Genomic DNA, 21597 nt, shown 5'->3' with positions numbered 1-21597 from the left:
TTGGACATCCTTCAGCCTGCTGCCTTGAGACAGACAGAAGAGGAACCCCCAGCTAGACAGGAAATAGAAACCACTAGCTAGGCAAGTGCTGAAAGCTGGTTTTGGTTATGTGGAGCATTGGTCCACTTCTGGAAGGGGGTGTTTAGTTTTGGAAGGGGAATCAGTCTTCCAAGGGACAAGCTCGCAAGCCAAATCAGGAGGGCATTATAAAAACAACATGCAGAAATCGAAAAAGGGAAAGGAATGAGCACTTATCAAGCCCAAAATCGAGGTTTCAAGAACAGCGTGCTGAGGAATGTGCAGAGAAGTACCACCTTTTCTTGTATACAACATTGCATCTTTTCCCAAAAAAAGTGTTTATTATCTGTGAGGAAATATGATAGAGGAGTTTGTTTTATTACTGGACAAAAGAGAGTAAAGTCTGTATGCGATCCACAGGGAACAAAGCAATGAGCAAGCTCAGCTCCCCAGGTAAATGCAAGAAACTCATTTACTGCAAGAAAAGACTTCTTTCTTTCCTTCGTTTTGCCTTTCAAAAACCAGGTGTATATCTTATTTTGGGGCATGCTGTATACGAGAAGATAGAGTAGTTTAACTGCCTCTATACCACTGGTAGGAGCCTGAGGATTAGAGGAAAGGAACTAAAATTGTTAATTTGTGAACATAAATGCGATCACTTCTGGGGTGGATCTAGGGGATGCACTTAGACCCCCCTTCCCCCTTTGATTTATGCTCTACCCAAAGTTTAAAACCCAACCACCTAGTAGTGACAGCAGCATTTCTATTCAGGCAGCAATGAGGGACTCGTTTAGCTTCGTAGCTCATTATAATCCATCTGATTCCTTCTAATTGCTTTGTTTCATAGTTGTTAATGACTCTTTTTCCTTTTTGAATGGTCTTCATGTTCCACTAATCAAACTATCCTTTCTTCTGCAATTCTGCGGCCTGCTAGTTGCACATTGCTCCCATTTCACAGTCCTGTGGACTGTATTGAACTCATTCCAGTAAAGTTATATTTGTTTTTGCTTCCACCTTAAACTGAAAAATATAGCCCGAGGCCCCTAGCAGATTAAAGCTTCCAGATTTTTAACTGGAGAAAAAGATGGTTTTTTTTATATGTGATGATGCACCTCACCATCTGCACCCCAGTTTTCAAAATCCTAGGTTGGCCCATGTCCACATCGGTATTCAGTAACTGGGGGTTGGATTTGTATGCTTGGAATAGTAAACTCGATGGTTACAGACATAAAGAATTTATGTTCTGTATGAATCCTATAAATTGTAGGAAAAATATTGTCACGGGGGACTTCACTCTGGGTGGTATTTATGGGAGATCTCATGCTGCACGTGACAGCATATCACCGATATATTTGGTCTCTCTTTCCCAGTGCCTTAAGTGCAGTTCCCTTTGCAAGTAGTCTAATCCATCAATCAGCCCCACAATCTGAGGACACTTTAGTGCCACATGGAGATTAAGTGTCTTGCTTGAAGCTATTCTCTTGTTTGTCTTATACCCGTAGCACGCAAGGTGATTTGCAAGAAGACAGGGTTCCTGCTGGAGAAATTAGTAATCTGAATCAATAGCTAAATAAGTTGTTCTCTAGCAGAAGCATGGACTGTCTTGCCCTGGACTTGAAACACTTGACTTGAATCGACTCCAGCTGAGTGTTTGCTTTGTAGTTATCCGTAATGTCACAAGCTATTATCCTGTCTACATGCCACTTGCTCACTTCATGAAGGAAGCAGCGAAAACAAAAGATAAATAAAGCCACAAAAGTTAGGCCTAGTATACTCGAAGACAGGAGGCCGAGGAATGCTGTGGCTCATACCACCTGTAGTGAAGTAAAACCAGTTCATGATTACCAGCGAACTGTCTGTGGTTTCATTTTTTAAATGCCCTTGTGTGATATTGTTGGCTGTCACTCAGAAATACAGGTTATTTAGGGTTATGCTTCTGGTCAGGATTTGGTACCTTGCCTAACCTTGTTGCATTTTGAGGGTGTTTGAAGTGCCCTGAAAGGAGCAATGATTGACAGCTGAATTCACAAAATTCATAAAATCCTTGCCACGTTAACACTTTCCCAAGTGTGATCTCGCCTAAGTTTCATATGTTGCTAAGACAGGACAATCCTCCTTTAGCTTTCAGCAGGGCATAGTGTGTTTTGACAGTGTCAAAAGTAACAAAAGCCCCTTATAAATTGGTATTTGTTCATTTGACATGACCTGCCTTTTAGAACACGAGACACATCTGAACGTATTCCTTTTCCTTTACAGCTTGTGCAAATTATCATTAATACAACCCATTTGGAGAAGTCCTGCCGGTTCCTAGAGGAATTCATAACCAATATAACCAATGTACTCCCAGAGACGGTCCACACGACCAAACTGTACGGGACCACCACATTCAAGGTGAGAAATATCCTTTGTTTTCTTGTAGACTATGATTTGTGGGGGATAAGCTGCTGTTCATGCTCCACAGATTCTTATTGTATGAAATATCTTTAACAACACAGATGCAGAAATTCTGAGCATCTCTTAATCTGCAATGTCCTTTCAACATGCTTTTTTTCTTGAACTGTTTTAAATCGGGATTTTTTTTAAAAAGACATGCAATTGCTGGTGCTTATTACCCAACAGAAGCGAAGCAGCCAGGAAAACCAATGAGAAATAAGGTACAGTATATATGACTGTGTTCCAAAAGGTAGTTTTATGTGTACTTGCTCATTAGTTTGTGCCCTGAGTGTACTGAAGTTACGTTTTGACATGGCATCTGAATACCACCAAACTACCTTACCAACATCTCTCCAGGCCACTGTGTATATCACTAATGGGGCATTATTGCAGCCACCATCAGTGCATCTACCAGCGAGTTCCTTGCACAAGCAAATAGTAGAAAACACTACCTCCCAAAAAGAACACAAGCAGACGCGAACAAGAGGGAGAGTGCGACTACTTCATAGCAATTTTTGGAAACGTGCAAGTTCGTCTCTTCTGGGTAGCAATTTTTAACAAGCAGAGAGATGCCATAGGCAGGAGGAGACAACTGGACTTCACTCTGACACGGGATATGAACGATGCTCTAATAAGACTATGAGAAGGAGGGATGGTAAAATTGTAGGAGTGAGATGGGGCAAGAGACTGCTGTGTAGTTCAGGTGACAAGTCATCTATTTTTTTTGATGGAAGGAAGGGATTTGTGTCGGCCTACTTACTGTTTTAAGTAGTGCTGACAATGCCAACCTACCGTCTCAGTGCTGACTCTGTTTGAAGCAGAAGAGTCAAATGCTGCGATGGCAAGGGAATTTAACAACAAAATGCATTCATTTTCATGGGAGCTGTATGGCTAAATCTCTTTTTCTTGGGAAAAACTTAATCAGAAGCTCTAATTGATTGATATTAATTGGAGGCTAGATGTACACCTTACTGGGGTCGTTTGACCCCAGTACCCTTTCCTGCCATGGCAGGGGGTCCGACTCAGTGATCTGCTCAGGTCCCTTCCGACCCTAGAAACTATGAAACTATGATATTTTATAGACAGAACATCATGGGGAGTAAGTGAGTTTAAAAAGAGAGAGAGAAGGGTCTGACCCTTCAGAAAGAGTTAATGTTCTATGAATTCAGCGGGCTTAGATCAACCTCTTACACCAGGCATTTCTGGCTTGACTGATGGAGAAAAGGGAGCTCTAGTACACAACACACAGGATGGAAAAGGAAGTTAATGAAGAACAAGCAAAGAGTGCAACCTTTTTGCATTATACCTTAGTATCACCCATACTGCCTAGGCTAGGAGGTATGACTTCCTTTTGGACCATATTCCACAGTCCCTTTCTCATGTTTTCTAGGATGCCCGCCATGCTGCAGAGGAAGAGATCTACACCAATCTGAACCAGAAGATCGACCAATTCTTGCAGCTGGTGGATTATGATTGGATGGCAGCAGAACCGGGCAGCAGAGCCAGCGATTACCTTATAGATCTGATTGCCTTCCTGCGCAGCACCTTTGCCGTGTTCACACACCTCCCTGTAAGTGCCAGCCTGACCCGATTTACAGAAGCTGAAAGGGGAGAAGGGCTTGATGCCACAGTTGAAGCTTCAGGCTGTTAGTTAACCTTGTTTTTCTTGGAGCGTATATTATAAATAATACCCTATGGGGACAGAGGTCATGAACAGAATGGTTTTATTCTAGTATATCCTATCGGGTGTTATCAGAAGTCAAGCTTCCTTAAACTTCTCCTGAATTAGCTTGTTTATTTGAAAGCCTGGGAGAAATGTACAGATCAGCGATAAGAAAGTCAGGGACATAACTGATTATGTATTCATGTTACATTTTATTTCAAGTATCTGAGATTGTAGGAGGTTTTTTCTAAATGGCATTAAACTTTTAAAATTTTTTTTTTTACGATGAACGGTACGTAGTTTGAGGATGTATTTTTGCCTTTGGGTATTCTGAGTTGTATTTATGTCCCAAATGTGCTCGTAAAGCCACCAGAAACCCTGGCTCAAACTACAACTTTGGATCCTACAGTAGAGATTTGTTTTTCTCCATCTAAAATATGCCTGCAGTTTTCTTATCGGTTGTTCCTAGAAAAAAAAACACCTATTCATTTTCATCTGTTTTTGATTAGGTGAAATGTAGTATCCCACTGAGTAAAAGTACATCTTCATCAGGCAGTTTCACTTCACTTCTCCACAAGCATCTCCTTTCTTTTTTACTTTGGGTCTCATAGATTTTGTACGTATTAGTATCTTCCTTCAGAATTTTGCAGAGGAAAGATATAACATTGAAGACGGCATTTATACAGCATATAATAATGACTAGTTGCTTTTTTTGCACAACTTGCTAGTTCCTCATATGAGGTTTCCAATGCTGCGATACATGGGTGCACATCATTGTAAATTTTGCCCATTTTGAAATCAGATGACAAAGCATGTTCTGGTCCAGTTGCAGTTCTGTCTGCCGTTGCTGCTTTCCTCTTGTCCATACCTGTGTGACTGAGCTGCTGCAAAGGTTTTATCTCCTCAGCAGTGTCAGAGAGCCAGTGCTAAAGCATTTCCTAAACGTGGTAGTGGTACATTTAGGAAATCCAGCATCCATGGCATTTTGGACCCCACAAGAGCCCTCTTGATGATGTCAGGGAGATTTGACAGTTGCAAGAAGGCTAGTTCTGGTTGCTGGGGGATGCTGAAGTGCCAGTGGTGAGATTGGGAAGTTGATTCCAGTCCTTCATACTTGAGTCCGCCATTGAGGCTGAACTGCAAAAGGGAGTACAGGCCTGAATCTGGCGTGTATCACAGATAACTTTTTTTGGGGGGATCGGAATGGTTGGGTGACTTTTGCTTTGGGTCAAGTGCATTTCCAAACCGGCTGTATTCCATAGTGCAGCACAGGTCGGTGAGATGACAGGGCCAGGTTGGGCCTTGGTGTCTGACTGCCACCATGGGGCATCAGCAGGTTTTTAATCTGGTCGTTTGAATCAGATGACCAGCTATGCTAGTCACGGTAGTAGGTTGTTGTCTTTTATGTGGATCAGCTACTAAAGGGGATGCACGCAGTTTTAAGTGTTCCTTGAGCAGTGTTTCAAAGTACCATGTCTAAACCAAAGATATTTATGAATATAACAATTGGCAGAGGTTGTGCAGTAGCGTAAGTGGAATTCATGCTTTTCTCACCAGGTCATTTTGGGTGATGTAGTGACTATTTCAATGCATGTAAGCCTAGGATGAAAGGGGAGGCAGTTTACTGAAATACAGATGAATATGTATTTGGAAATCAAACACTTCAAACCAAAAAAAAAAGCACTACAACATATTCTCTTCTTTCACCACACACACTCACTTACTCACCCACTTTCTCTCTTTTTCACTCTGTGTCTGTCTCTCTCTCTCTCACTTCCTTTCCAGTAAGGGTAGAAATCCCCTCTTTGTTCATTCTCTGCTTCTGTGAAGTCTTGCTCTATCCCCTGCTTGACAGGGTGTCTTTTCACTGAAGCATGAAGCATAGCTAACATGGAGATGTGAAAGAGGAAAGACATGCCCACAGTGATTTATGAGATGGACCTAGGGTGATTTATCTTCCTTAAAACATTAACGTTTCCTTTTCAGATTAATCAAAATTGTTTTGGAAATGGGAAAGGCAGCTACTTAGCCCCCAAAAAGATTGTGCTGCCTGGAAGCAACCTCTCTGTTCCAACCCCGGTTTAAAAAAAACAAAAAATTTTAACAATCCATCACTGCTCCAAAAACTGCTTCACCTATTCCTAGTGATGGCTTCCCAGGTTAATGATGCCGAGCTAGTGCATGCACACACAACAGTGCTACGCAGGTCCCATAAGTTCAGAATATTAGCTTCAAAACATTGTACATGTGCTTAATTCCCAGCACCACTGTGTGAGGTAGGTTGGGTCATTTTATTAGATTCTAAAGAATAATGTTTAAGGCTGTGGATCTGGTTTAAACTATTTGTATAAATCTAAACTTTAGGATGCATCAAAGCTACATTTTGTAGAAGAACAGTGGAAATGCACCCTCATTCCAAATTGTTGAGGGGTTCCTATGTAACCTAAGGCCAGGAAGAACTGTGACACTATGGCTTTAAACAAAAAAATACTGCTTGCTTAATTGCAGCTTACTTTCTTGGGGCGTGTGTAGACAAAAAGGGGGCCCTAAATTATTGCGGTGGATTTTAAAAAACACCGCTTCAATTTAGGGCTGATTTAAACTCCCATGTCGTGCACACTCCCTGTCCCTGTTCTTGTAAGGCTTGGCAGTCTTTCATAGATTGATCCTATAATTTGTGTGTGTCTGACTATATTGTATTCAGCTAATAAAACTTCAGTTATGTTCCTTCGAAAAACCCCCGGTCTACCTATAGCATTGTAGATCATAGGAATTTATAAAAACAGTCTGTTGAAGCAGTGTGAAAGCGAGTAGCAGAAAAGGTTTGACAGGCAATGGAAACAGAAATAAGGAAGACTAACTATGAAACTTTAGCACATAGGAAAAGATATTTATGGCACTGTGGTAGAAGAGCAGCACTTGTTGCCTCTAGGTTGCTGGTTTGACTCCAACCCTGGTCATTAGTAACAGAAGACTTTTGATACGGGACGAGCTGCATTGGGTGAAGTCTCAGTCCTGTTTTCAAAACCCATGGTTTGTTCACTTGGCAACCTAAGACGCAAAGGATGGATGGGTACATGCAGAGTGAGCTGTCCTCTTGTTCCTTGAAATGGCTCCTGCAAACCAGAGTTGAGACATTAATCAGAAAAACTCCCCATCACTCCCACCCATCCTGTTTCTTTCCTCTGGATATGCAATTGCGTTGTTTTCCAAGACTGCTGATCACAGTTACTCTGTTCGCTCAAAATAGTTTGTAGAGGATATTTGATTTTCTTTAACTCACAAAAGTTCACTAGAGGACGATCTGTCAAACTCACAAGATCCTTAAAATAGCAAGAAACGGGTTAAATGATGCACACTAAAGCAGCATTGTGTGTTGTCCCAAAAGTTCACCAGCTGAGCTGTTGGGGCTACTTATGGGCTGCTTCCAATGATGACTATGACCAGCAAGCAAAATGCTTGGCCTGCCTAGGCCTATGGATTTTTGCATGGCCATGCTCGTTATAGAAAGCTGGTCTGTCCCATAATAAATCTCTGAGACCAAAGCCTTGAGCCTGAGAAGGTGTGCGTAATTTAATATATGTAACATAGTCCTCTCTTCTTTAATGGGGCAGTAGCAGAGGTCTTTAGGGTTAAGGCTTCTGGTCAGGTAGATCAAATCTCCTTGAAGGATCCGAGTGCCTCGAGGTAGAATTTCCCCTGGAGGGAAAAGAAAAACTTGGATAGTAACTTTGCACGATGTGCAGGGTAAGTTGGGATTCAAGTTGGATTCTGGCTTCACTCCTTGTTTTTGAGTGCCGAGAGCTGTGCTTTTACAGTAGCTGTAAGCGAGCTCCAATATCGACCCAAACTATCACCCTATTTTCTTTATACCACGCACCTTCTAATAAAACACGCACCTTATTTGGGGGAAGGGAGAAGGAAGATTTGTTTTTCCCTCCCCCAGACTTTTATAGCTGCATGGGGCAGAGCTTGATCTTCAGCTCACTTCCCCTTCCTTTCCTGTTCAGGTAAAAACTTTCAGTTTGAACTTTTTCCCAGCTGAATTGTTTGCTTTCCCCCGAGCAGGGAAGGCAGGGTGAGCTGAAGATGAGGTTTTGTCCCTGCTGCAGTTCAGCTGTGGAAGTGTTAAAAGGACAGCTGATGCTGAAGACAGGACTCGTCCCTCTCGGGGAGTAGGGAATAGGGACGTGCGGGAGAGGAAAAGCAGCAGCAGCTTTGTGACCGTGTCTTCATGCTTCTACTCCGGGCAGAAAAGCATCGGCTTCCTTACTTAAGACATGCACCCCCATTTTGGAAGATACGTTTTTGGGGAAAGGTGCATGTGGTATGTGAGGAAATAGTCCTAGTTAATGCAACTCGACATGCTTGGAGACGCAAGAGGCTTCCAAACATTCGAAACATGTTCCTTCCCTTCTCCTTTCCAGGAGAAAAGCTGGACCTCTGTGGGTAGCAGTTTTGAATATCCATCCGGACAAAGAGGGCCTGAAACAAGGGTAGTTTTTTGTTCGCTTTTTTAGATCCTTGAATTTTCTTTTAGTTTCTCTCTCTCAACAGTTAACACACTTTTGGCTTTGCATGGGGGCTTCATAGCCCTAATTGCCAGGTTGATGGCCAGGGTGGACCGGCTGTTTTGAAGAGGTCTCTGCGGTTCTTCCTAACGTGCTGCTCGTTTGGGAAGATGGCAAATTTAGGGCTGCATATTGGATCCAGAACGCCAACATACCTCCAGCACATGTTTCAGGGTGAAGAGTTCACGGTTAAACAAATGGGACTGTAGCACTATGCTGCTGCACAAAACTTTCTTGGTGGTTTACAGCCACAATTAAAAAAAATGGTCTGTTAAGTGCTCACGGCATTTCAAAACAAATAGCGTGTTACTGGAGAGGAAAGCATGGCAGACCTGAGGCCCTGTGGCCTTCTCCTTTCTGAATTAGCAAGTGCAATTTGCTGTCCCGTTATTAAAATGCAGCGTGTTCTCCTGCTTTGCCAGCGGAGACTTAGAACTTGAGTGCATCAGAAAGGAAAGGGGCTCTTCCTTGCTCTTCGGTGGGTGAAGGGCTGTGGTTGGGATAGATTAATAATTGGTGCACGAGGGTTGGAAGGGAGCGAATGAAATGGCCTTTTGTCCACGATGGCTGACTGTTGTTTCTATTTCTCGTTGGACAAGTTAATGTAAATTGCATTGACAAGGCTACTCCAAACATGGTGATTTGTTGACTTTAAGCTTTTCAAAGATGGAGAGCTGTGTCAACACCTACCGTGAACTGTCAGGTTAACAAAGCAAGGATGTTGTTTTGGGAAGGGTGAGGGGGGAGCGAAAGCTGGAGAGGGGGAAGAGTTGGGGAAAGGGGTGTGCTTTTGTTTTTATTTTAGGTTTCCTTTAATCCTCCGTTAGTCTTGTATCCTGATAACCTTCTCTGGAAGGTAATCGGGGGAGGTCGAGAGGTTACAGTGACCTGGGAAGGGGAAGTAATCTTTTAGCGGCCGGGCAAATTAGAACCTCTCCTGTCTCGAGCATGAACTTTTTGCACAGGGAGATTTTTCCTTTGTGCTCATTTTTTGCCAGATGGCAGACACAGATTTCAGCTGGAACTGTGTAAACTCCAAGGATTTGTTCCTTGAAACGGTTTGCCCAATGCTTTATTAACCGTATTGACATCTCTTCAATGTTGCAAATAAGCACAGTGACCCTGACGACTCATGTATTTGTGAGCAAGCTTTAATAGAAATGTTGGGATTTGTTTTGGGGTTTTTTTCCTTTTTAAAGAAAACACTGACCTGTGTTGAGTCTTTAGTAAGGTGAAACATTGCCTCCATGACATGTTAAAAGAAGGAAAATGGTGCAGAGCTTTACAGTAACCAAGGTGTTCGCTGCTTGGGTCAGGAAGCTTAGTTTTATTTTAGCCGGGGGGGGGTGGAGAAGATTATCATCAGGCAGGAAAGTAAAACACCACGTCTACCATCTCGGTAAGCTGCAGCTCAATATTTAGATTTCCAAATACCAGTATGCCATTAAATAAGCACCAGAAAATTAAGTCTCAAAGTGTGTCTGTGAGGATGGTAAGCATTGCGTCTATTTTACAGATGGGGAAACCAAGGCAGATGGGCTGTGACTGTCATGATTGCATAGTATGTTAACTTCACTGCCCAGAATAGAAGTCTGATCTTCTGGTACCTTGCCTTGTGCTGACCTGACAAGTTGTTTTTGACTTGCCATGGGGAAAAAGGAGAGTCCTTTTTAAAAGATCGTATCCAGCTACTTAAATGCACTGTTGAGTTCTCGAGCAACACGTGACAGTCTTGTTTAAAGAGTAAACTTTATCAGTGCCAACCAGTGTGCTACTGAACTCCTCTCTCCTCCCTACCTTTCGCACTGTTCCTTCGCTCTCTTATGCTTCTGATTTGAATTCCCTGTGTTGTCCTCTGTAGGGGGATGTAGATGCCCATTCTACAATGTCGGTGAGTATGACTGTGTGTTGTATGCCTTCGGTATGCTCTGCTCGCAGTTCAAATATTAGAGGGTTATTTGAACCAGAAAAGGTCTTTATTCTGGGAAGGGAGGAAGCAACAGGGAAGAAAGCTGAACCTGAATGTCTTGGAAAAGACATTTAACCCCTTTGACTCTGGTAGAACGTACAGCCTTTCCTCCACCAGTTTCCAAAAGAAAAGTAAAAGAAAAGTAGTAAATAGAGCATCCAGGGGTGCTGTGGAAAAGCAGGCTTCCCAACAGGCAAGGTGCTCTCTGTTAAGTATGTGAAGTATTGATGCAGTATCCTTTTTATAAAGAGCGACTTCCGAGCTATCGCCCATTAAATCTAGTCCGTCAGCATCCCTTACCTTTTTTTCCAAAGCCATAGCAAACCTTCTAGCCAAGGCGTATCAGCTGCAGTTTGCTCCAGAGCCCATCCGCGTGGCTTGGAGTTGGCATGTATTGGGAGGCTGGCTGTCAGCTCCTTTGAGCTCAGAGCAAAAGACCAAGTTTTGTCCTGGTTGCTGTTCCCAGTGTAACGGGTCACGGCAGTACAGGGAACTGGCACCAAGGGGCAGGGTCATCATACTACATGCAAGTGCATTTTGAACTGTTGAGCTAATAATAATAATCTTCTTTTCAATCATGCCTCTTATTCCCATGCATCCCTAAGTGCTGTATAAATTATATGGTGCCACTGAAAGGTGGCCACCCCTGAGGTGCACCTATTACTTGCTCCCTTCCACAGTAATGGTGATCGGCAGCATCTGGCCAAAGAAACGGGGACAAATTCCTGTCGTTAGGGAAAGCAAAGCACCAGGGGGTTTTGACAGTCTGCTCAGAGCAGAGGGGGCTTTAGTTGAGATCTTTTGAAAGAGCCTCTCCTGCGTACCCTGCAAACAGCGTATTGCTCAAACTCTTCTCCCTCTCGGGGCTGATAGGCTGAGTTAGCGCTGCTGGGATTTGAACCTGAGGTTCCTTCTGCCAGTTCCAAATCTGATGCTTTAGACCGTTCAGCCTTCCCCTCTGGCTGTACTGCTGGAATAGTTTCGCAGTGAGTAGTGCAAGTTCTTGATGTTGCTATCATGCTATTTGGATTAAGGCAATTAGTCCAAAGAACGCAAAGCAGACCTGCATTCTGGTTCAATGAATGCCTCTAATTGTCGTCATTTATGCTTGTTTTCATGTTCAGTAGAAAAGCTAAGGCATTTTCATGGATAGATCACAAACAAAGTACACTCTAGCTACCTTGTTTTTTCTACTCCAGTGTCTGCAAGCCAAGGCACGTGTTAACAAGTGCACCTCATTTCTGTAGACTCAATTCTGCTCTACTGGTGCGAGATAGTAAATGTTAATCTGTAGCATTTAACTCGGCTTCTAAGCTTCTGCATTTAACCCGTGCTCCTTATTAAAGCTGCCTCTGGGGCTGTTTTGGTAGTATTGACATTTTCATGATGCAGTCGGGTGTGCATATTCCTTTTCCTGGAAACTGAGCATAGCGCTGTCTTCGGTGCGTACAGGCTTCAGACACCTGGGGGTTTCTAAGTCAACATCGAGGTCTCAAATTGATGCCAGCTTCTGAAAAGAAAGCGGTTTGTTAAAGCAATTTGAGGCTCGATTCCATCAAAGCTATGGCTCGGCTCCGGGTCCCAGTCACTCCCTCGGCACTGGCAGGGAGTGCGAGTGCTGGGAAGCTGCATGCTCTGCCTTTTGCAGGACAGGGGTGCCCTGCATTATCACCCCCCTTCCCGGGATCGGGGACATTGTCCTGCCATGTATTTGGACTCTCCTGGGTGATTATCTTCAGGACACTGTGAAGGACACGAATATAAAAAGAAGTCTGGCTTCTGACTCTTCACAACTTTCACAATCCAGAAGCCAGATGTACCTTTTTAGTATTTTTGTTTTTGTTTTTAATTGAATCCAGTGCCTAGACATGGAGTCGGCTTCCTATGGAGAGGGGTGCATTTGTTTCGTTGGTCTAAATCGGTGAAAAATAATCTCTGTAGGTTCCCTGGAAAGTGCGAGCAGTGAAATAATCCCTTTTTATGGCGGGACTTTCCCAAGTGCCTTTTTTTTAAACTGTTACAGATTTTATTTTCATTTTAATCCTTTTTTTTGTCCCCTACATCTTTTGAACAAATCGGTCAAGTGGATCACGTTGTGCATTTTTTTTTTTTTAATTCATTTTTTTTCTTAAATGAAATCTGATACTACGAAGTTGCTTCGCTACAAGGACACTGTAACCAGATTTAAAGTGTAAGGGCATAATAGTGGTAATATTTGTGGTCCAGCCATCCCTTTAGAAATGTTCTTCTTGCCCATTGGGGGTGGGGGAAAAAAGCATGCCTTAACCTAGTTACCAGCTAGGTTATATGGTGGTTTTTATAGCCTGAATATAACATGTTTGTGCAACTGATAGCAATGGAAAAATGAGATTTATAATTTGTGATTTATTAATCTACTGAAAATGGGAGCAAGGGCTGTTCCTGAAATCTCTGCTGTGTTCATAGCACTTCTCTGCTGGGCCTAATCTTACTCTTATTGACTTATAATGGTACAGAGCCAGTCCTGTAGAAGCTTGGACAAACCGAGCCGGCTCTAGACGGGAGAGACCGAGGCGGTGAACGGGGACAGGATTGCTTGCATGGACATGCTGTCCCGGGCTGCCTTCCTTGTGCTAGTTTGATGGCTGTGCCTTACTTCCCTGTGCTTTTGGGAGAGTATTCGAAACCCAAAACCTTGACAAGCATGAAGGGCAGCAGAGATGTTAATGCTTGGTGTGCATTGCTGACTGGTGAGGAGCCTGACCTCTGGTTAACCCAGGGGAGGGTTGGTTAACTAGAGGTTGGGTAAGCTGAGTTACCTTGTAATTACATGGCTTTTTGTGTGCTTTCAACACTCTGAAAAGTAATTGAAGCCAACATGCCCTGTGCCATAAATCCTTTAAACCAGCATGTGCCTACTCACCTAGGTGTTGCTTCTATTCCTTCGGTTACACTGGCATGCTTGGCTTTAGGTTGGCTCTGCAGGCTTGGATTTAGAAAAATTATAATGCGCTGAAACCTTTGCAATAGGAGGTGGGGGAAAAAAAAGCAGTTGCGTGGAGCGTTGAAATTGGCACTAGAAAGCCCATCAGTAAAGGTAAGGATTGAAAACTGTCTGCACCAAAGCTCCAGCAGGCACCTTCCAGGAGCCCTATTAGACGTTAAAGCATGTTTTCCCTTTAGGCTCAAGTACAATAGACTTTGCAATTATGTGCTTTTCCTTCATTTCGATCTTGTAAGTCTCCTCTTTAACTTGTGGCTGTGAAAAGGAATGCTGATTAACACCGCGTCTGCTTCAAAGGCCCCTCGCTGCCTTGCTTAATGTAACCGCAAGAGCAGACCCACCTGCCTTCAAGGAAGGAGCAAAAATCTTCAAATGCGACGGATTTACCTTTGCTACTTCTGGAATCCCTTTTCCGAGTATTGCGAGTTGCAGCTGCACTGGAAATGTTATGAGCTTTTGCTATTTTTAAGTTGAATTCTTTTCAACGGCAGTCTGAGTGCTCAAATACAATGCTAGTTAGCTCTACAGCAATGACTACAATTAAACATAAAGCATCATCATTGTGTATGGCATTTCCTAAAAATTCCATTCTTCAGACAACGTATAGTCTTGATAGGCCTTAATAACATCAATAGAGGCAAATGCAAAGCCCTTAAGTACAGGTCCTTACAGATTTAGCTCCATTCTCAAGATTAAAGACCTTTAATTGTCGTGTTTTGGAAGTGGCAACACAGAACCAGTGTGTTATCAAACACCGGGCTAAATCCCTTTGCTAATGACAGTAGCTGTCTCTTGCTTTCCCATCTAACCCTTAGATGTTTTAAGATGGGTTTGAATTTGTGTGTTGGGTGTTGCAACAAATGCAAAATGAGCCAACATGTGCACTTGTCATGCTGGTCGTTGTTCCTTTATAATCAAGTCCCCTGACATCTGGGATTGGAAATGATATTGGGGGGGAGGGGGAGTTCTGCTAACTCACCAGTTTGAGTCACTTCTACATTAATGACTGAAGTCCAGGTCATAGCCCCATTTCCAGGAGCCTGTGGTTCTACACTGCGATGTGTTCGGTAGTCTCAGCAAACAGTCTGTAAACCTGAATAAATAGCAAAGTTGAACTAGTCACATTAGCAGCAGCAACGTATGAGGAAACTTTTGGTGCCACCGCTTATGTTTTCATATGTATAAAAGTCTGCTGTGTGGCTTGGGTACACAGTGTGGTTCTCAAATGCTGTCAGTCTTTCACCTTGTGCTTAATGCATAGATTTTTGTTTAAGATCCTATAATAAAGATGTTGCAATTTTGTATAATCTCTTCCTGCTGGTTTCTTGGGGCAAAGCATCTGCCAATTAAGGTAATAAGGGTAGTTTTTAAAAAATAAACATGGCTCTAGCTCTTTGAGTATACGTTAGGAAAAAAAATCTGCGTTTAATCAACTTTTTGTTTCCAATATGGCAGCTGCTTTATATTTAATGGAAAATCGGCCTCTTCCCAATGGAAAGAATGCTATTCCCAAAGCGAATAACAGAAGGAAATAAAAGCCACAAAAGAGCAGCATGAAAATGCCATCTTTTTTTTTCCCAAGTCCCAGTTTTGGAATAGTGCTCACTGGTAATTGGTGGGCAGCAGGTCTGATTTATTTCAGATAATTTTGAAAGTCTCGCCCTGTGCACTTCAAGAACAAGAGGGCATCTAGTTGAGCATGGAAAGACTTCCTCCTCCAAAAGATTTCTCTGTAGCATTAAACCTGATTTGAAGGAGAAGTAGGGGTGGCTCATACTTGTAAACAAACTCACTTTTCATTCGAGATGCTCCTCAGTCGGAGGTGGCAGAAGACCCTAGTGGTTGGACCACCAAGTTTCTCCATCATTCCTTAGAATCTTTTATCCCAGGATTTTGAAGTATTTTGTAAACATGAATGAATTTTTTTCTCATCCTGCTCAGTGGGGAGAGGTCAAATATCATGAGGATATAATATAAATGGAAGGAAGAATGTAAAGGCTGTCATGTGCCAAGTCTACACAAGTCTGGTCAATGGGGATTGAACTCCCTTTTTATTTATTTATTTATTTATTTATTTATTGAGTTTCTGATGTGTACCCAATCCGCAGTACCATCCGTCTTTTGCCAGTTGTACCCTTGTTTGAAACTATATTAACCTGTATTGTCAACTGCTCTTAAAGATTTTTTAATTTTTTGTATAAAAACTCAGTGCAATGGAAAAGTGGGAAACCGATGGCTCAGAAATCCCTTCTCTCCCCACAGTCCAGTTGTCAATACAACTTCCCCTCGTGTTACTACTGCAGCGGGGCTCCGATTTCTTCTAGATACAGCACTTGGAGAAGAAGGTAGTTTTATTGCTGTGGCTGGCTGGCATTTGGTTCTCAGCTAAGACTTCCCATAAGAGTCAGTCGGTGCCACTTCTGATGTGATCTCTTCCTGTAGAGGCAGGGCCGGACACAGGCACTGGTGAGCCGGGTGGCTGCCTGAAGCCCAGACAAAAAGGGGGACTGAAAATGGTAATTTTTAATAATGATAATATTATCATCATTATCATCATCACTCTCTCCGGTGAAAGGGGTTTGCCCCGGGCTGCCAGGAGTCTAGGTGTGGTGCTGTAGAGGGTGGGACTTGCCTCAGAAAGCAGGTTTTGTGCCTTAAGTTTTCAATCCATCCAACCCTATTTAAGCAATTAAATTTAAATCCTTTGATTCAGCCTTTAAGTCCTTTGATAGCCAGCGGTATCAAAGATGAAGAAATGCAGAAAATCATAGTCTTTTGTCCAGCTCTGTGGTTCTGTACCTAAATCGCTACTTATTTTCATCTGCTGTTCCCTTTCTCCTCAGTTCTTGAGGTTCTCTGTTTTCCACTGAGAAGTCTTTGTTGGGCCTCCCTTCTGGATCCATGTGCATCACTGGAGTCCTGTGTCCGGCTGTGGGCCCCCTGCTACAGAAAGGATGTGGACAAGTTGGAGAGAGTCCAGCGGAGGGCAATGAAAATGGTTGTGGGGCTGGGGGACAGGACTGGTGAGGAGAGGCTGAGGAAACTGGGCTGATTTAGTCTGCAGAAAAGAAGACTGGGGGGGATTGAAATAGCAGCCTTCAACTCCCTGCAAGGGGGTTATAAAGGGGATGGGGCTGGACTGGTCTCAGTGGGGCAGATGACACGAAGGAGCAAATGGGCACAAGTTGCAGCAAGGGAAAATGAAGTTAGAAATTAATTAGAGTATAGGCACTTTGGATGTGCAGTTTCATTACAGGGCAGAATGACATGCTGTATTTGGAAATTAGGTGTACTGAATATATACTGATCGAGAACAGGCAGGTAGCAAGGACCAAACGGTCATTTCTCATAATATAACAACAAATGGACCATTAAGGAAAACACCATGGCAGTGAATTCAAAACTGGTAAAGGGAATAGATAATGGGTTGAATTTTCTGCCACAAGGTATTGCTGGAAGTGCAGAATTGGAAAGGGGTTCTCTAGTCTCATAAATGAGAATAAAGGTAAGTCTCATTTCCTAGGATGGCCAATACCTCCTGTTTTCAAAGCGTGCCAATTAACACAAATTCGGAAGGACCAGGTTACTCCGTGATTGTCTGCAGTGGAGTTTCTAGCATCTGTTGCTGAAGTGCTTGCTATTTGTCACCCTAGGAGACCAGGTCCTAGCTGGGCCACTCACTATACGTGCTCAGTAGATTCATGGTACTTGGTTTTCAAAAAATGATTAATAACAAAACAAAACAGATTCTGGACCTAGATCTGTATGAAGGACCATACGCTGTAAGAGGAAAATAACACGGCTTTTGGAAAATATGCATTTGTATTGTGTATTTTTTCTAGGCAGCCTTAAAAGCTTTTAACCTACAACTTGTAGCAAAATACTGAACTGGCTACCTGCAGAGAAATAACTGTGTCTATGTACATATTTATATATAAATCTGGAATGCTTTGAAGAAATGGTCCTTTGGTTATTTGTGACATTCACATTCCACAGCACTTCCCTCCCCTTCTTTCTTTTATTTTCCTTTTTTTCTTGATACAGCACAACATGCAAGGAAGAAAACCCCCATAAATCCTCTCTCTATGTCCTTGCTAGATCCTGGATCCTCTCCCGTAGATCCATGATCATTATGGAGAAACTCTGGCTGTTCTTAGAGAATTTGAATCTCTAGTTCATACTGGATTTTGGATATTGGATCCCTTTTATTCCTATGTTGTGCATTGGGGAAGTTTTCCAAGAGTTGGTGCATTTTTCTGATTTAAGAAATCGTGCCTCTTTCTTTAGCTTTGCTCTTGCTCAAACCTATTGGCCAACGCCTGGGTAGCACTGAAAGTCTGCTGGTCCTTGTTTCAGCCTGTTTTTTGTGTGTTTATAATCTGGTTCCTGACGTAATGTCCACTGTGATTGCACCTTGATTCTGGAAACGCAGCTTCTCCTTTGACTTGACCTCCCGAGGTCCCTTCCAGCCCTAATGTCTATGAAATCTATGAAAATATATCCTGAATGAGTTGGTTTTGGACATTCTCCAGGGTTAATCAAATAACTTGAGTTTTCCCACAAGAGGTGTGAGGGTTGATATCTGGGATGGCTGTGTACTTGTTTCGTTTGCTACGTTTTGCTACTTGGGGGTAACTGAAGTATTTGCTATTTTTTATTTCGCTTGTTTAGAAGCTTCTTGCCTTGGCCAGAAGTGTTTTTGCCATTTGCTGCCTTGTCACAGTATGTGAGACCATACAATTTCACTTTCTGCTTGGCGTAGATGATAAGTGGTGGCAAATGTTAACTTCCAAAGTGGCAGCATCTCCTTCATCTTTTTATGTGGCTTGTGGGAGTCAGTTAAAGGTGGGCTTTCATTGGCTTTTTAGCACATCTTTGAAAGCAATTACACAGTCCAAGGACATTGTCCTGCCATATGATATAGGTATCCAGCCCTTGGTCTGCTTTTTGAGATGCAGAAGACATGCAAACTTGAGGTGAGCGAGTTTCTGAAATGCCCCTACTTTGAAATTGTGCTAGGCAGCACTCTTTATGATTCCTTGTGCTTACTAACATACCATATTTACTCAAACACAAGATGAGTTCCCCCTGCCCCAGTTGGAATGAAGGGGAGGGGAAGGCCCCTTGTCTTATAATCACATACAAGGGAATCTCACTAAATACATTCTGTCATTAAACTGCTGCCAAAAGCAGCATGTGCTCAGTAGTAGAAACGAATGATAAAGATGATTAAATGTAGCCAGCACTGAGCATGGCTATAAGACACGTGGCCTACTTTGGGCAAACATGCTGACCTCTTGTGGGCTAAGATCAAGTGTAGTCCCTCGTTTGGGCAATTTGAATTTCCCTACTTGCTTTGTCATCTTTTTGGATTCACAATCCTAAACATCTGCTAATAAAATTCAATCTGTGCTAATCAGTTTAATTGCTAATGGGAACCTACCACAAGAATAACTCGGTGTATCCCATCTAAATAAGACACATGGAAGCACCTATCAAGTACAGTCTCCCTCACTGGCAGCTCTTTGTCAAGTCATGGTGAGCCACAACATTGCATACGGTTCCTCCAGAATCCCTCTCCATCCCAGGACTCGTGACAAGAACACCCAGTTCCAGTCATGAATATGAGCTAATTAATACATGCATCCTTTGTGGGGGGTGTCTTGAGTACACCCCCGTACTGAGCAGTGCTGAGCTGTGGGGTCACCATGACTTTGAAATGCTGTTAACTCAGGTGGGGTCCAGCCCAGTAAACGGTGTGGTAAACCAGAAGCCTTTGGCTTTTGACTAATATACATAGCACAAACAGTGCATGATAAGTAGGTGCCAAAGTGCTGCTCAAAAATGTTTATGGAGTACCTGTGCTAAAACTTGCAGCAGTTTCAAAAAAAAAGGTAATGTGCATCAATTCTAGATAAACTAAATGCATGGGTACTGTATACAGATTGTTACAGCCATGTTTCAATTTCAAAGTTACTGTTTTCAAATTTGCTTCTCACTTCCATGTGCTCAGGGAGAGCAGGGTGTGACAGTATGGAGAGGAGGAAGGAGCTGCCAGGGGGAAAAAAAGTTGGGGGGGGGGAAGCAGAGAGCAACTCTCCAAATTTTTTTTTTCTGCTGCAGCAAGGGGAGGGGGATAAATTCAAAGCAACTTCCAATAATTAGAATCTGTATCTGCAAAATTATAACAAATTCATAATTTTTCTATATATATAATTTTAATCATTAGGGGGGTTATCTTTTTGAGTAAACGTGGTAATTACTGGGGTAGGAATAGAGAAGATGCTACAGTTTGAGAACTGTATTTTTATAGACCCATGCTGTGTATTGATTTAGGGCAAAGGTGATTAGCAGAAATGAGGAGGTGGAGAAAAGAGCTCCTGACCAAATCAGGAGAGACTGGTAAAACTTAATGGCCATACCTGGCTTTTAGGCTTGGGGGGCATTGGTTCTTTTTAACTTCTCTTTTTAAGCCATGTTTTCAGCCATAGGACTAAATCCTCCCCTATGCCAGGTTCCATAGCCACAGGTGATGAGCGGCCTTGTTCCAGATTAGTAACCAGTGGAAGAAACCACCCTTTTCTCTTGCAACCAGGACCCTCATCTCTCCCATCACATCTACATTGTAGGAAGGAAGGAAATATCACAGGTAGCCAGAACCCGAACCAACATCAAATGGAAGAGTTTTGAGCACAAGGTGACATCCTGTTAGGAATAAACAAGGGCTTTCAGAGACTCGTATGTTCTGCATTGTGATGTGGTGCCATGTATTGCACTGGTTTATAACTGAGATCATTGACACCAGGGTGACATCACAGATTCCAGCGAGGAGTCGGCAGTTGTGCCCAGAGCCCTCAATTCATTTCATAATGTTATTTAAAAGTAGTGGTTTATTTGAGTTGTTACTATTTCTCCTGGACTTCTGTAAATCTGGGCACCAGAATACCGGTAACCTCATCATGGCCATAAAATGCGATGGACCTAACAGGGTGTCCAGATTAAGTGGTAGCTATTAACCCAACAGGAGTTGCTCTGTGTTCACAACCCTCGTGGTGTATAAACACTGTCCATCACTACCTTTAATTTAATGGCTAGAAAGCTTCCTCCTCTTATCCTTGGCAGTTTTCGAAACCACATAAACTTCGCTGTGTAGTTTGTAGTTTTGTGCCAGTCCTTCTCCTCTTCCAAGTCTGTACTCAACACACTGGCTTCAGTGTTTGGGCTTGTGTGATCATTTCACATAGATCCAGATCAAATACAGAACTTGACTCGGTATGAAGTCAAGAAGTGCCCATTAATCTTCCTGCTTGATGAAGTCACACATCAGTCATCTCATCCTTTTGAGTTCCTGCTCAGTCATGTATAATGAAGAGAGATGTGTCTTAACCCAGAGCACATTCCCCTCCTGAAACCAGCTAACCACCCTGCAATTTTTTTTTCACAATGTAAGTAATCTTGAAAGAAAACATTTTTCCCTTTTTCAGTGAAAACACCACAAAACAAACCTTCAGCCATGTAAATGGAATTAATGTTCTAAGGCAAAAGAAATGCTGATGTGTCTACAAGCAACTTTATATTTGTAAATGCACTTGCGTGTGCTATGATGTAATTGATGAGGTTGCGTGGGAGGATTTATAGCCATTTGTGGATTTCAGGGCTTCACCATTCCCAGCATGCTGTTGGCCTTCATCTAAAATTAGGGCATTTTTATGTTCAGAACAAATATTCAGACCAGTGAAACCAAATATTTTCGGGCATGATTTCTCACTGTTGTTGTGCAATTGTGATCCCAATTTTTTATATATACAACTGCTTTGTGTGTGAAACTGGTGATTGCTTGTCCTGATCAGCACTGGACATTTGTTCATGCCATTGCTTGATTCACACACAATTGTAGTAAGTGCATGTGTTCGTTAGGGGCACAGTTTATATGTCTAATGCTAGTAAAGGGAAATTTAAA

At 42.6% G+C, this 21597-nt stretch overlaps 1 protein-coding gene across 4 annotated transcripts in view; it reads left to right on the top strand.

Annotated features, from left to right (window-relative positions):
- EXOC6B (exocyst complex component 6B) overlaps positions 1 to 21597 on the top strand; it is a 415476-nt gene that overhangs the window by 263053 nt on the left and 130826 nt on the right. For 2 of the 4 annotated variants that reach the window (XM_019552945.1, XM_019552943.1), the window contains 3 exons: positions 2275 to 2409; positions 3842 to 4021; positions 10547 to 10576. In XM_019552945.1, the coding sequence (XP_019408490.1) occupies positions 2275 to 2409; positions 3842 to 4021; positions 10547 to 10576 (345 nt within the window). The remainder of the gene's footprint in view (positions 1 to 2274; positions 2410 to 3841; positions 4022 to 10546; positions 10577 to 21597) is intronic. The other 2 variants (XM_019552946.1, XM_019552944.1) reach the window with 1 other exon arrangement.

The sequence above is a fragment of the Crocodylus porosus genome, unplaced genomic scaffold, assembly GCF_001723895.1.
Source record: "Crocodylus porosus isolate Cpor-Errol unplaced genomic scaffold, CroPor_comp1, whole genome shotgun sequence".
NCBI lineage: Eukaryota > Metazoa > Chordata > Crocodylia > Crocodylidae > Crocodylus > Crocodylus porosus.
Note: the sequence above shows the minus strand (reverse complement) of the source record. Positions and strands in the feature narration are given on the sequence as shown.